The sequence below is a fragment of the Lissotriton helveticus genome, chromosome 3_1 (assembly GCF_964261635.1).
Source record: "Lissotriton helveticus chromosome 3_1, aLisHel1.1, whole genome shotgun sequence".
NCBI lineage: Eukaryota > Metazoa > Chordata > Amphibia > Caudata > Salamandridae > Lissotriton > Lissotriton helveticus.
Genome location: NC_136061.1, coordinates 1,099,544,176 through 1,099,560,318, shown reverse-complemented (window position 1 = coordinate 1,099,560,318; position 16,143 = coordinate 1,099,544,176). Strand labels below are relative to the sequence as shown.

The 16,143-nt window shown below is 41.6% G+C and overlaps 1 protein-coding gene across 1 annotated transcript in view; it reads right to left on the bottom strand.

Moving 5' to 3' along the window:
- PLA2R1 (phospholipase A2 receptor 1) overlaps positions 1-16,143 on the bottom strand; it is a 974,624-nt gene that overhangs the window by 97,562 nt on the left and 860,919 nt on the right. The window contains exons 21-22 of the mRNA XM_078681678.1: positions 1,599-1,716; positions 1,093-1,220 (exon numbers count right to left, since the gene is read on the bottom strand). Of these exons, the coding sequence (XP_078537804.1) occupies positions 1,093-1,220; positions 1,599-1,716 (246 nt within the window). The remainder of the gene's footprint in view (positions 1-1,092; positions 1,221-1,598; positions 1,717-16,143) is intronic.

Here is a 16,143-nt window from a genome sequence, read left to right as displayed (position 1 = left end):
AATATGTTTTTCCTCCTTTTGAAAATTTATCAAAATAGAATTTCAACTGATGAGGGTGATCACGCTGGTGTTTTGGTGTTCAATACTATGTGTTTGTTTCTCAAATGAGGTAAAGCCACACTTGCACTTAAATATTTTCTGTATAACTGGGGCTGTATTATGGAAGTGCTTCGGGAACACCACAGGCACTTTGGTATTACAGAAGGAGCTGCAGACACTTGTGCGTCCCCTTGGGTAATACCAAGAGCGCTGGCGCACATAAAGCGCCAACGCTCTATCTTTAAAGGATGTTCGCTCATTTACATAGGGGCGTGGCCAATGCAAATGAGAGAATTTCTTTGCCTCTGAGCCCGCCCTGAATTATAGATGCTGGGGCAGAGGCAAAACAAATGTCAGGAAGTGCACTGTGATGACAGACCTTTGGAGGGGTAGAAGGGACCCCCCAGATATCCCCTTGCTGGCGGGTGCAGTCATTTACTGCACCCACCTGCAAGAGGATCTCTAATCCACCTTAAAATAGTAGGCGGATTTCTGCCTGCACTGTGAAACACGGAGGGACTTCAAAGCAGCTGCTCCGTTTTTCCCATAAATGCACTGCCCCCCGGGGCAGCACGAGGTCAAGACAGCCCTGGGGGCAGCACATTCCATGTAATAGGGCCCCCATTCCCTGTTAGTGACAGGTGCACCTGTTTTAAGATGTGCCGGGCGCAAACAAGAAAAGTGCACCCCTTACATATTAGGGCCCCTGGTGTACTGAGTTTGGGAAAATTAATGTGCATTGTACATGACCATTGTACTTTTTATAACAATTCTAGCCTGTCACTCCCTGAATAATAAATCTCATGCATCGGAATACCTCTTCTCTCCTAAAATAACTCAGTGTCCCCTCCATAACAACTTTGATTCTCCACAAATTCATAGCATACTGTAAGAGGATCTTTATACCATATGTATTTCCTTCGAAGAACTATTCTAGGCAAAGCTCAAAGGTTACTCTTCCCAACAGCCTCTCTTTATTTGCTAGGGGTACATTTCTTTGCCTGTTTTATGGAGTACGATTTGTGTTTATTTGTTGTAATAGCCAAGACTTACTTGTATTATATTCTTTGGAGACCAGTTTGAATATTTCAAGGTATCAACATTTTCTGAACTTATTTCTGTTTTATGTTTTCCAATCCAGATGCTAGACTTGTGTCCAAAAAGTTGCATTGTTATGAAAGCTGCAAACGGAGAGATAAAAATAACTTATGAGCAAAGTATATTTTTACTGCTATGTAGCACATTTAACTATAGTTTCATTACAGAGATGTTCCCATGCAATCACGTGACTGCCAAATTTCAAACTGCAGATCGAAAGTTTTCTTAATGTATGTACTAATAGTATGTGCAACAACACAGTTGTTTTCTAACTCGTATATTCAGCACACCCTGCTTAACACTAGAGGTCATATTCAATCTAATGAATGAATTACCCTAGAAAAGAAATACATAGAAGAACCTTTAGTATAAACTACTGGACACTATTTTGACCAAGGGTTTATAAACTTTACAAGTGTTAGAAATGTGAAGAATTGCATATAAATTGATAATCAACTTACCTTGTTCCATTTTATTTTCAACAGAAGCAAGTCGCCCATCATGGTTACTGCAGTAGGCATGAGCAGAAAACCAGTCCTCCGAATGTCCATTGTCTTTTAGTATTTTCACCAAAAAGCACTGTTCAAAAACTGGAAAAGGTTATTTCTTATACAGATTCAACGACTCATAATAATTAACTGAAACTTGACTTTCTTGTATCTTGCTCCTTTCCATTCTCAGGTATTTAGGACTTTGCAACAGCTTGAGGTGCAATCCGAGATGTATGCCTATGAAGCATTAACGATGATAATAGGTTTGGCTTGTACTGTATGTTGTATGTCATAATTGTTAATTTGGTATATGTCAAAAAGTATTGCGAATTTTGTGACAGTCGAGGCTTTGTAATAGACACTAGTGAGACTGAACTGCCCCAGGGGTGTTGGCTCTCGTCAGTTTCTCCCAATTCTTCTCCTGTCCACAGATCATCATCAAAACAGTATCTTCAGAGTTAATTGTTGGAACACTTAAGGAGGGTCACATGGTCCATTACACAGGAGGACATACATTGCACATCATATATTATAGCTAAAGGTTAAGTATCTATTCTTCAAGTTTTTCTTACTGTTTTTTATTGACTGAGGAGGCCCTGATTTTCACCCATACTACCACTTCTTTGTACTATTAAGACTTCAATGCTCACCTACCTCTATACTCTGTGTTAGTTATCCAATTAAATGTAGTAAAGGGCCCTACATTATATTTTCCTTTTGCTGTCCATCTGGACAGTGAGTGCCAAACAAATTAATGGAATGGAAAGCTAGAATTAATCTCAGCCCCTAGCAATTGATCAGATCTCACCCCAATCCATACTTTTCACCCACAATGCAACCTTAGTTTGGACCAGGCCATTTGGAAATCAGCCGTGACCCTGCTCCAATGGGAACAGTGGCCTGCCAGACCCTCTCTGAACCAGAACACCAGCAACCTAGGACCAGTTTCACCCTTATTAAAGCTCATCAGCCAGCTAAAGCGTGGTTCCAGTTGCACAGTGAGTATGGGACCCACGTCTGGGCTTATGTTAAACTTATTCTCAGTAAATTGATAGAAAATATGTCTGAGTCAGAAAGGCGAAATGTTCAGCACAAAGCTATTCTCAATCTATCCTCTACCACAATAGCACTCTGACATTCATTTCAATCTTGTAGGACAAGTGGTACAGGCCGATGTTTTTAGGGTAAAAAGTATGTAAAATAGCAAGAACACATTTAAGAATTATCATTGGCTGTACGTCTTTGGGATAAAACCATCAGTGTAATTTTAAGCGAAAAGGGAAATTGCATTCTTCAGTGAAAATCAAATTTTCCTTCCGTTACAGTTACAGTTCGGGGCTTTTATCTCAAGAACATGTATAAAAGAGGATTCCCTTTTAGGAAGAGGAGTTCTTAGAGGCAGTCCAAATCTCTATTTGTAGATTTTTTAAGATGAAAAATTCTTAGGGCCAGATGTACAACCCTAAATTGCATGCGCATACTATAATATTCACTGCCCAGTGCTAATCTCGTCCCAATGGCGAAAGCATTCCTAGATGGAAGGAGAAGCCTTGCTTTGCAGGGCCTTTGGTTGGGATTGTATTTTTGCCCATAACTGTGCTTGGGGTGGTCCTTAAAGGATGGGACCAATACTGAATCGTTCAGCATGATATGCTCTTTGTGTTCAAGGCATCTGCTTGGTCCTACCCCTAGGTTAGGGGGACCCCAAAATCATCACCTCTCTCATTGCCTGATATTTTTCATTTTCAAAATTCACTTTTGTGGATTGGTTATATGCTTTTTAGCATGTATAGTTGCTTTATCAAAGCATTTGTGGGTGCAGTTTAGTAGCTTATGCCGCTACGTGGAGGAACTGAGTTTTGCCAGGATTCTGTGTTCTTAATGGAATGCATAGGTAACAAATGTCCTAGTTCATCGCCCAGGGTTAGTTTGCAGGACGCATGAATGCAGGGTGGGATTCAGGGTGTGGAGGTGTTAGGGTAGAGAAAAGGTGGCAAGCCACAAGGTAAAGGGTATCAACATTGGTAATACAAACAGCTATTGCTTTTTTAGGAGGAAAAGGTTTGGTAATAGATGGACTAATGTGTAGGTTATGTCAAACTGAACTGAACAACAAAATTCTATAATATAGCAACAGTTTGAGCTACAACAATATGGAAGCAGTGAGAAAGATCCCTTTAACGAACAAACTGCTTTAGCAGAATTAAGCTGCACTCTAAAAAAAGTCTAATGAAAAGGAGTCAGAAGACTAAGTTTGCGTTGTAAGTGTGAAACAAAAGGCATACACAGCAAAAGATTACATATTAGATACTTTTGAAAAAGGGCCACTATCCTTGTTGCAGTTATAAGAAAGCTTATGTGAGAGTACGTATTTGTGAACCAAAATACAGTAAATATAAAAAGCTATAGTTGCAGCACAGAAATCGGCAGCACTTTCTAAAACACAATCATAAATCAGGAAACTCAATTCATCAAAGAATACAAACTGGCTTTCATCACATGTGATATGAAGTGTTACAAAATCTAAAGAAAAGACACTTCTTGGGTCAATGTAACCCCCCACCCCCCTCAAAATGCTCTGGTCTTGATGGTCAGCATTTCCAGGCATTGGCAAACCAAGACAAACACATGAAAGACAGTGGCTGAAATGGATTGACCCAAAATCCATTCTTTGCACTTCTAGCTATTGCAGCATTTTGAAGGCAAGTTACATGAGGTACAGCTTTAGCAAAAGCTGTCTGTAGACCTAAAACAACTACACACTTGCCACTTATCCTGCATATAGAAGTTTTATTTTCCCCCAAAAGTTTATGAACATAAATTAAATACTCAACATTATTCAAAATTGGAGAGGAAAAGAAAAGTGGGAACTCTTTTGGGGGTTACGTCCAAGTGCTGGTAACCAGAGCACTAGAAAAACTAAATGATCAAAAAGGTCTAGACTTTCCTCTTCTAAAAATGGTACAGTAAAAAATAAATTTAAGTTTGGAATATGGAACCTAAAGGCCCTAAAAAATTAGATACAAGTGTAAGAAAAAGTGTGCAGCAAATGGGTTCCTACCATTTAGTCCACCAGAAATTTACTGCCCAGTTTTTGGACGTTTAATGTCAGCAAGTCATACTACCTGCATTTCACTAATGGCAACTTAATAGTAATTGGATTGAGTGTGATAACTTCCAGTGTCCGTCTTCTAAGAAAAGGTCACTGCTGAGGAGGTATTGTAAGAGGTTTTAGGTGGTTACACATGAACATGTGAGCATATGTGCAGGCTGCATGTGTGGGACTACAGTTGTGCAAAGCCCATATCTGAAACAGGTAGCTTGTCAGAGCAGAACTTGGTACCGATCTGGGGTAGGCCTTATAATGAGTAGATATTCATACTGTAGGTCTGCAGTACTTACTGGAAAATCTGTGGTGCTTCACTGTATTGTACATTATAGGTGAAATGTGCCCTAAAGTACATTTCTGCTGTACTTTGGCCTACAGGCTCCAGTAAAGTACCAATATAGTATCGCAGTCCCCAACACACCACACCACTTATAAATCTTATGGGACTTGAGAATTTGTCATATTTCTCTGTGTCAGCTCAACATCAAATTTCAGGCCTTTGTCCCCTCCACTGGTCCATGTTAATTAATCTGCGCCCCAGCAAAGGGATCAAAGGCCTCCCCACACACACTCAATAGTGGTGCATCCAGTATCTGGAAAAGGAAAGGGATGGGGAGGACATATGCATCTGCTAATTCTCTTTTCATAATGCACCTGGGCTTGGGCAGCCTAGGCTCACTGGAACAAATGAGGAAGCCCAGATCTCTGGAGGCAACACAGGAGGGGCCCACCTTTGAAGTTTTGGTTGCAAGGGATCAGACAGCTGCGTCAGTTAGGGGTGGAGCTGAGGCTCTCAGATGAACTCTTTTCTGAGGCAACCTGTAGCCCAATGTTGGATTGTCCTACAATGTTGTACAGGAGGGTTGTGTCCACCCTAATTTAAAATGTTCTACACACAAGAGAAACAGTTGAGAAGAACCTGGACCCAGAAACAACAATGGCGAAAGCATTCCTAGATGGAAGGAGAAGCCTTGCAGAATCCCTGCCAGAATGGAATTTGAGACCCTAGCTCCAGCTGCCTCGCAGGGCTAGGATAGGTCTCTCCAGGCCCAATGGTGTTGGCTCCCCTTATGTCCCCTGATTACCAGCTGAGGGAAGGGACCTGCTTGGGGGACCCTGGATGGTTCCCCAAAGACTTCTGTGGACTGACCCTGGACTCACTGCCACCCGGCTGTCATTCAGGAGGCCAGGATGCTCTGGGACCTAGGGAGTGCTGAAAGCAGGCATTATGCTGGCTGATAGTGGAGGACCTGCTCAAGATTAGCCCACCAGCAGCAGAATGGCACCAGAAGCCAAGGAGAGGAGAGGTCTGGCACAGAGAGCATTAACAATCCAGCATCCCATGCAAAATCATCTTTAGAAGCCAGATGCCAGACGAAAAGGCATCTGGTGATTAGGGCTGTCCATCAGAAACAAATCAATCCCAGGTTTGCAACAAGTGGCCCGATGGGGCCAGTGATATTTCCATTTAAACTATGACCTCTACAAAACGAAGAAACAAGAAAACAGACACATTGCATTCCGTTGAGATTTCAAAAACTACCTGAGGTGGGATAGGGGTCAGAGGCTGGTGCACAGTGAAGTTTATTTTAAATGTGTTCTATTTGGGGAAGAAGCATGCAGTTGGGGACCCCCCCCCCCTTTAATGAGTTCTGTCCTCAGGGGCCCATCTCCTCAGGAGCCATCTCACAAAGAAGATGAGGAAGAACCAAAGTGGGGCCTGCAACAGCACCACCCCAGAGTGCGGGTGGGGAAGACAGCAGAGGAGCAGGGACTGCTGGGTGCACAGCCACCCCTAGTACCAATGTCTGGGGGACGGGTGCTCCCCACTATAAAACCACTCGCTTTGACTCCACGAAGTGGGAGAAATGCCTGTGTCTGCTCCCGCCTACTGTGAACAGCATGGGTTGGAGCAGTAACCCCAGGATCCTGGCTGGTGCCGATGGCAGGGAGCCAACATGTTGCAGGGACCTTGGGGCTCCCCCTGTAGGCCCATATGAGCCCCATAGCCAGTGAGTCCCCAGCTGGGACTGAGGCACTCCTAATCAAAAAGAAAATGTGGTGGTGCGGCCATCTTGATGAAAAACTAGAGTGGGGGGAGCGAGCCAGTCATAAAATATTCATACAGCTGAGCCTTGCATGCCCCATATTGCCCCACGAGAGCTGCACTTGTATAGTTTCCTTCTTGTGGTGCCCCCAGAGAGGGGCAGTGACACCACCAACTGGTATTACGGAGTGTTTGGAGGGCTGCTCCACCAAATCATGCGTTTAAAAAGCAACCCTACCTCCTCCAGGAATTACATCAGTCACCCCGGGAGAGGTTTACCCCTGTTTGTAAGCACTCACCAACAATGACGTTTTACTTTTGAGCTCTGGGGTGTGGGGGGCCTTTGTTGTTGGTCCTGTAATAGCAGGGACAGTCTAATGCTAGTAAAGGAAAAACTATCATTCATGTTTGTTTGAATTAAAAATGCTTTATCGACAACAGTGTTACTGATAATGCTAGGTTTGTCATTATTGAAGGCATTTAAATATGGTAACTGTCCTCCCTGATTATAACGCCTTAACCGCGGGGCAATTCCGCCGCGGTGCGGGCGTTCTAAAGGGTGGGCAGGGCTGCGACAGCCAACGGTCGTTCGCAGCACCAGGGACGGAGTGCTCCTAAGGGGTTAATGATGGTAAATGTATGCTGGTACTAAAGTGGTGTCACACTGACAAAGCCGGCGTACCTTATTTGAAATTATATTCCCTCATATTGTGTTTTTTTTTTTAATCTTTGTTTATTTAAAGCAGTTAGATTGCAAGGAAGATACCAGATTCAGTGTCATTTTTATAGAACATTAAACTGCAACTGAACAGTCAAACCCCGAAATCCCGGTCTTTACATTCTGCAAATTAAGACATGTTGTATAAATAACATATATCACTCATGCAAAGTACTGAAGATGTACAAGGCTACGATCGCAGACGGAGCCTCCAGACTCGAATCCCATGGTGTCTAGAGCCTACTGGGCCAGAGCCGCATTGCCCAGCTCCTCCTCCACAGTGTCCTCTTCGCGGTCACAACATGCCATCAGATAGTCTCTGAGCGGACCCCATATATCTTTAGGGCTCGAGCTCCTGAGGAGTTCTTCTGAATATGTGTTTAGCTGCTCCTGGCAGTACACCAAGTCTTTAAGTCACTGGGACGCCCTGGGGTACCTCATATTGTGAGGTTGCATCTGGTATTCGTAGGGGATATTGTGATAATGGGCTTCATGACCCAATAGGGGTGTACTTTGATATGTCGCCAAGGATATTTACATCTGCCTGATGTATATTTGTAAAGTAATGCATAGTATTTAGTAGAGTGTGTCTATTAAAACTACTGAAAGCACTGACTGGATAATAACTTATGAGTGTTGTTGTTGTGTGCCAGTGAATCAAGATTATTAATCCACACCATCTCTGGGTGTCATCCTTGCACTGCTCTTCTCTGCTACTCTGAGAGAGTCAAGTGCTATAATGGGTACTTGGTTCCCATTATAGAGACTTTTGCAGGCCTATTACTTGTGAAGAAGTCCTTCGCATATAATAACTCCATTTCTTAAAGAGTGAAACTGGTTAAAAGAATCCAATATGTCTAAGTTTCATCTCTGAAAATACCAGTACTTGGCATCACCCAATTTCTTAAAGTTCAACTTGTTAAAATAACTAAATTAGGTAATATTTCACTGCAAAAAATATAACTATATTTAGATACTGCTATATAGAATCCACTAGGTCTAAATTACTACTACTGAAAATATTACTATTTGGAGTGGCCTGACTAGCCAAGATGGCAGACGTACCCATAGGACCTATGGTACCAAATTCCTTCATCTGCCTCCATCCTGCTGCTGGCAACCTGTAGTTTGGTCGAAATGGCCTTGATAACTTCCAGTGCAGCCTACTGGACTGTGGGGCTGCCTAGCAGTGGACCACCTTCAATGGTGAGAAGGGGTCCGAGTGTCCAGGAGCTTCTTGTGCGATCTGCAAGATGGTGGCGGAGGCCTGCACCCACTGATCCTGTGGGAGAAGTTCCCTGGAGGCCGCAACCACCCTGACCGCTGACATTGGGCAGGGTGAGCTGTATCGACAGCTGGGTTGGGACTCCCTCAGCCATCAGCTGGACCTACAGTGGTGACCCGGGCACATCCGGATGGAGGCCACCTGGTGCTTTCTGATCTGCCTGGCTTACAGTGCTACGTGGGGCATCACTGACTATCTCTCAATATGTGGCAGGCTTAGTCGCTGGTCTAGATTGCAGTGCGCCTTACCCCTTGTCACAGGATTGTGATTTGAGAGAGGGCCCCATGCTTTGGCTGACCAAGAAGCCTGGTCAGTGTCCACCCTTCCTGAAGCACCAAGTTCAGGGCCCCTGCTGACTGGACAGGTGAGTGTGATGGACCCTGACCTCGCCTAGCTGCATGGACACATTTGGACCTTGGGAATTGGGAATCCCATGCTGCTAGGGGTCTTTATTTGTGACCACAGTCCCCTTCCCTGTATAGTCTTGTCTGCACATTCTGTGTTTCATTCAGGACCACCTGCGGCCTTGGGCACTGACTAGTCCGGTATGCAGACAAAATATTGAAATTAAAATATCGATATACAATAATATCGATGTTTTAATTTCGATAGTATAGAATATCGATGTCCAAAATATCGACAGGCAGAATATCGTTTTTTTAAGGTATGTATCTTACTAATATCGAATTTTACTAATATCGAAATTTTGTTTAGTGTTATGTATTTTATTATGTTGTTTATATGTTTGTTAAACATGTTTTGTAATGTATGTTTGAAAATTTTTAAATTTGTTTACATTTTGCGTTTTAGTATCAGAGCGGGTTGTGGGTTTATAGGGGAATAGGGTGGGAAGTAATTTAATAATAATTAATTAATTAATATATGTTTGTAAATATTTTTAATTAATAATCAATTGGTAATTAATTAATATTAATTAGTTAATTAATTAATATATTTTGTACATATTTTTAATTAATAATTAATTGGTAATTAATTAATATTAATTAGTTAATTACATTAATTAGAGTAATTTTTTATATATAATTTTTTGTTATTGTTAATTAATTAATTGGGAAAAAATAATATTAATTAGTAAATTAAATTAATTACAGCTAATGTGCTAATATATTTACTTTATTGTTATTGTTAATTAAATAATATTAATTATGTAATTAAATTACTTAGAGTTAATGTGCTAATATATTTAATGTGTTGTTATTGTTAATTAATAATTAATTGGTAATTAAATAATATTAATTATGTAATTAAATTATTTAGAGTTAATGTGCTAATATATTCAATTTTTTGTTCTTGTTAAATAATAATTAATTGGTAATTAATAATTATTAAGTGATTAAATGATATGATTTATTTATGTGTAGTGGGTTGTGTGTTTATAGGGGGATAGGGTGTGATATAATTAAATGTAATTAATTAAAGAGATTGTATTTTTTTGGGTATTTATTGTTAATTAATTAGTAATTAATATGTGTTATTTAGTTCATTTATAATTACATCAATTTAGTAATATTAATTGTTATTAATTGATTAATTGAAATTTATATTAATTGTCTTTTTTATATGTGTAGTGTGTTGTGTGTTAAAGGGGGAGTAGTGTGGGAATTAATTTTTACCCCCATGCTATCCAACGCTTTCCCTACTGTTGCACCCTCTGGAGTGAGAATAGTTATTTAAACCCTTACGCTATCCAACGCTTTCCCTACTGTTGCACCCTCTGGAGTGGGAATAGTAATTTTTACCCCTACGCTATCCGGGGAAACAACCTTTACAACGCAACTTTTACAACGCACTACCATTACAACGAAATTTTTATAACGCAAAAACCATTACAACGCATGTGTTTACAACGCATGTTTTTACAACGCAGGTACCTTTACAACGCATACCATTACAACGTAAGTATAGGTAAGTATATAATTATATTTTAAATTTTATATGTTTTGGGTTTTTTTAAGGGGTATTTTTAGGGTTCAGGGTCAGTTTTCAGTTTTTGGGTAAAAGGGTATTTTTAGTGTTCAGGGTCAGTTTTCAGTTTTTGGGTAAAGGGGTATTTTTAGGGTTCAGGGTCAGTTTTCAGTTTTTGGGTAAAGGGGTATTTTTAGGGTTCAGGGTCAGTTTTCAGTTTTTGGGTAAAGGGGTATTTTTAGTGTTCAGGGTCAGTTTTCAGTTTTTGGGTAAAGGGGTATTTTTAGGGTTCAGGGTCAGTTTTTGGGTAAAGGGGTATTTTTTAGGGTTCAGGCTCAGTTTTCAGTTTTTGGGTAAAGGGGTATTTTTAGGGTTCAGGGTCAGTTTTGTGTTTTTGGTATTTTTAGGGTTCAGGGTCAGTTTTCAGTTTTTGGGAAAAGGGGTATTTTTAGGGTTCAGGGTCAGTTTTGGGTTTTTGGGTAAATGGTTATTTTTAGGGTTCAGGGTCAGTTTACAGTTTTTGGGTAAAGGGAAATTTTTAGGGTTCAGGGTCAGTTTGGGGTTTTTGGGTTAAGGGGTATTTTTAGGGTTCAGGGTCAGTTTTGAGTTTTTGGGTAAAGGGGTATTTTTAGGGTTCAGGGTCAGTTTGGGGTTTTTGGGTAAAAGGGTATTTTTAGGGTTCAGGGTCAGTTTTGGGTTTTTGGGTAAAGGGGTATTTTTAGGGTTCAGGGTCAGTTTTGGGTTTTTGGGGTACAGGGGTATTTTTAGGGTTCAGGGTCAGTTTTGGGTTTTTGGGGCACAGCGGTACAGGGTAAAAATAAAATAAAATTAAATTTAAATTAAATCAATTAAATGAAATAAAAAAATTTTTAATTACATTAAATTATATTAAATTAAAATATATTATTTTCAATTTTTTTAAATTAAAAAAAGTAATATATACTTACCAATACTTATGTTGTAATGGTATGCGTTGTAAAGGTACCTGCGTTGTAAAAACATGCGTTGTAAATACATGCGTTTTAATAGTTTTTGCGTTAATTTATATGTAGAGTTTTTCATTTATTTTAAATGTATATGTATTAGTTTTAATTTTGTAATTATGTTTTAATGTTTTTATTTAATATTTGTAAAATTATATGTATTTTAAAATTATTTTTACATTATTATTAATACATTTAAAAAAACGATATTTTTAATTTCGATATTTTTGTACTACGATATTAATTTTTCGATATTTTTGTACTTACCTTTATGAAGATATGACTCCGATATTTTTGATTTCGACATTTTTGTGTCGATATTTTTGTATGTAGATATTCTGTCTGTCGATATTATGTCATAGATTCGACTGGTCCTAGCAACAACCATCAGGCCCTTAGGGCTCTGCATTATAATGCTGACCTCCTGCGAATCAACTACATCCCAGCTGACACCCATACAACGTATTACCGACCAAGAGTGGTTAGCTGCTCGTGCTGCCCAAGAATGCTGTGGACCCATAGTGCAAGAGGCCTGACCCTCACTTTACTGTGGGGCCCGGAGGTGATGCAACTGCAGCGTGGGATTGCCTGGCGCCATCACATTTGCAAATGAAGATGGACTGGTTCACCTCACAGCCAAATGAAGCGTCCAAACCAATCAGCTGCTCTTGTTCAGACCCTGCCTCCCACACACAGCTGGTACTCATTCCACCCTACAAGCCATATAGTCCTCTGGTTGGCCCTTAAAGCTAACATCAGAGAGGAGGGGGTCAATGTCAGTATCCTGCACCAGGACCTGTGTAATGTTGTGAACAGGGTGTCTAATGCTGAGGGCCACATTGCAGATTGCAGGTCGATAAATGTTAGCAGTCTTAGGCGTATTGTTACAGCGCTATACAAAGACAGCAGCCCGGTGTGTCAGCACGACTATGTGCTTAGCAGAAGCAATTCAATTAATTCCTTTAGTCTCAGATTTACATTCACATTCAGGAACTTGGAGAGCAGTGAGTCTTGCATCGAATACAACTTGAATTGTTTCGCTGAAAACGTTACCACTACGGATCGCTTTCTTCGCGGTCCTTACTTTAAATCCCAACTAATACGCCGAACACCGTGAATACGTGCGCACTGGATGCAATTAAGATCAATTCACGTCAGGTTTTAAACTTCTGAAGATTACATGTCTAGTTATACGACTTTTAAATTTAGGGGTCAACAACTTTAATACTTGTCAGTCCTGAAGATGATCTCATCAATGAAAAAGTAGAGACCGAAACGTCAACTTACACACTTCTTTCCCAGACATTTGTTTGACTTCCACTGTGAGAAAAAGTGTTTGCAATTCTTACAGTGAAGGCCTAAAGTATTACATTGACACCTTCTTGATTCATTGCATGTATTATGTATAAAGACGCTTGATGAAATTCTAAGATAAAAATTGAGTATTTTTCTATATATACCCGTTTCTGTTTGTTTTTTGCAGTATTTCTCACCCTTGATATATATTCCATATGATATATTGTTCTGTTTGTGACTTTGTTCCATTTTTATGAAGAGATTCTGCAGTAAAATAATCAGCTAAAAGAAATTACTAAGTGAGTTTACAATTTACTTTGCTCCCAAATCGTAAAATAATCTAATTAAATATTCAAGTAAATCCCTTGAAGGCACACTTACCCGTTTATCTAATTTTTCCCAAGCCCTCAAGGGTAGTTTGGGTTTACCATTACACTTTTTCACTTAACGCCTTTAAATAAGGCACCACTTCACGTTATAAACCGATTGATTTTGACACTGTCCATATTTACAAGGGTGGCGTAAACATCGGGCAGCGCCAAAATTGAGACCAGGGAAAACCTTGTCTTAACATGGCGCAACAAGGAGAAATGTTTAATTTCTCCTTGTTTTTGCTGTTTCCATGTGTATTGTGTTGTGCAGCACAAATGGAAACAGCAAAACGTAATAGATTTTTATGTGCAGGAAGGTGTCCCTTTCTGCACATACACAATCATTAAAACAAATGACACTTTGCAACTTCTATGTGGGCTGCATTAAGCAGCACACATAGAAGTTACAACACAACATTTAAAGATTTTTTATGTGCAGAAAGGGACTCTTTCCTACACATAAACAATAATTCCCCTCAATGCAGGCAAGAGTCCCTGCATTGGTGCTAGGCAGCTAATTTTAGCGCCATGCAGGGGGAAACGCAGCGCTTCATCATATTGTTGTAAATATGGTGCTCCCTGCGTTTCAGAAGTGGCGGAGCACGGGGTTACGCCAAGGAGGCTAACGCCGCGCACCGCCACTTCTATTGTAAATATGCCCCATGTTTTCTTTGGAAGGGCACGACCATGGTATGCAGGGAGTAATTGAGAAGGCCCACCAACAGCCTCAAAATGTCAGGCTGTCTGGGGGAAAAGGATCTGTGGGGGAGCCCGATATTATAGATCGTAACAATGATTTGAATAGTGGTCGGTCCATCATGTTCCATGCAATTAGTTTCTGAGTAACAGGGGTGTGTTAGGCACATCATTGGGAGTAATGGCTGGGATGATGTGGGCCTCCGTGATCTTGGTCATCAAATTAGTACAAGACTGAGACCTGACATGCCTGCCCGCTTTTAACTAAAGTTGAAAATACTCCACCTTTTTAACAAAGAAGAGCACCACTTGCTCGCACTGACACTGGGACAGTGTAGGAGAGAGAGTAGCGTTGTAGGGGTAAGAGAATTCTTGCACTTCCCCTAAAGAGAGTTTTGGGACAGTTTTGTGCAAAGGTGATTTGGTTAGAATGAAAGGTGGCTCGAGCGGTTCTGCAGAGCCCATGGTCATTTTTCATGCACTTTTGTATTTAAGTTTAGCGACTTCATCCCACGTGAGCCTCTAGGCTCTCTCTAGACCCTTATATCTGGTTTTCTCTGCATGAAGTGCCTTGGTAAACCATGGGGTGGGAGGATGAATCCTAGCAAGACAGATAAGCTTAGAAGAAAGGACGAGGCCCAGTGAATCTTGCAGCCAGGCTTCAATCCTAGGCTGATCAAGATCAGCCACTTGAATTGGCCCTGTACCTGAAAGCCATGTACGAGGACTCGAGGCAATCGGGACTCTTGCCCTCGGCCCAACGGACGGCCACTATTGTCACCATCCACAAAGAAGGGAAGCTCAAGACCGAATGTGGGTCTTATCGGCTGACATCCCTGTTGAACGCGGAGCCCAAGATCCTGGCTAAGCTCCTTGCTACTCGTCTCTTAACGGTGGTTGAGACCCTAGTCCACCCGGATCAATCATGTTTCATACCTCACTTCAATACCGCACTGAACCTACGCAGGGTTGACTGGGTTTTGGACAGGACGGCCTCTATATTGGAACCGGCGGTTATAGTCTCCTTAGATGCTGCCATGGCGTTTGACACCATCGAATGGCCATATTTATGGGCAGTGTTGGAGAAACTGGGGATTGGTCCTAATTACATACAACGGGTGCAGTTACTGTACTCCCGACCCATGACCCAAGTGGTGGTAAATAACAGGAAGTCGTCCGCCTTTGAGCTGGGTAGGGGGACCCGCCAGGTTTGCCCCTATCCCCTCTCCCGTTCGCCCTGGTGCTGGAGCCACTGGCAGCTTGGATACGTAAGAATCTGATGGTTAGGGGCATGCGCTGGTCTCCGGACTGGGAAGACCGTATTTCCCTCTACGCTGACAACATCCTTCTGTACTTGACCCTTCCGAGGAGGTCTCTGATCGTGGTTTTAGATATCCTTACGATCTTTGGACGATACTCCGGTTACTCCATAAACTGGATCAAATCCCTCCTGTTTGTGGTGGTGGACGAGCCGCCGATTCCGCCGCGTGGGTGTCCTATTCAAACATGTACAGAAGGATTTAAATATTTGGGTATCTTCCTTTCCCTGGATCCCTCTCTTTGCTATCCCCGCAACCTCCAGCCTCCTCTGCTTAGGCTGCGTAAAGATATCGACTGATGGAAATCGCTCCCCCTTTCCTTACTAGGTAAGGCTGCCCTCTTTAAGATGATGTCTCTACCCCAGTTCCTGTAAGCACTCCAGAGCTCCATGGAGCTGATACCCACATCATATTTCAGGGAAGTTGGGAGCCTTCAAAGGCATCTATTGTGGAAAAGCAGGCCCCGCATCGCTCTCGGCAAACTTTCCCTGAACTGGTATGATGGAGGCATCACCCTCCCCGATGTTAAGCTGTATTATTGGGAGTCTCACCTGTCCTCCATCAATCACTGCACCTATGCCCAACCCTGCGACCCGGGTTATAACATGGATAGGTGGCTCCTTACTGGAGGGACCTTCAGTAGAGCCCTGTACTCTAGGGCCCAGCGCTATCCACTTACGGGCTCCACTTAACATGCAGTGCACGTCTGGCATGCAGCCTCCAATCGCCTTGGTTGGGGACACAAGCTAACGCTTGCAACACCAC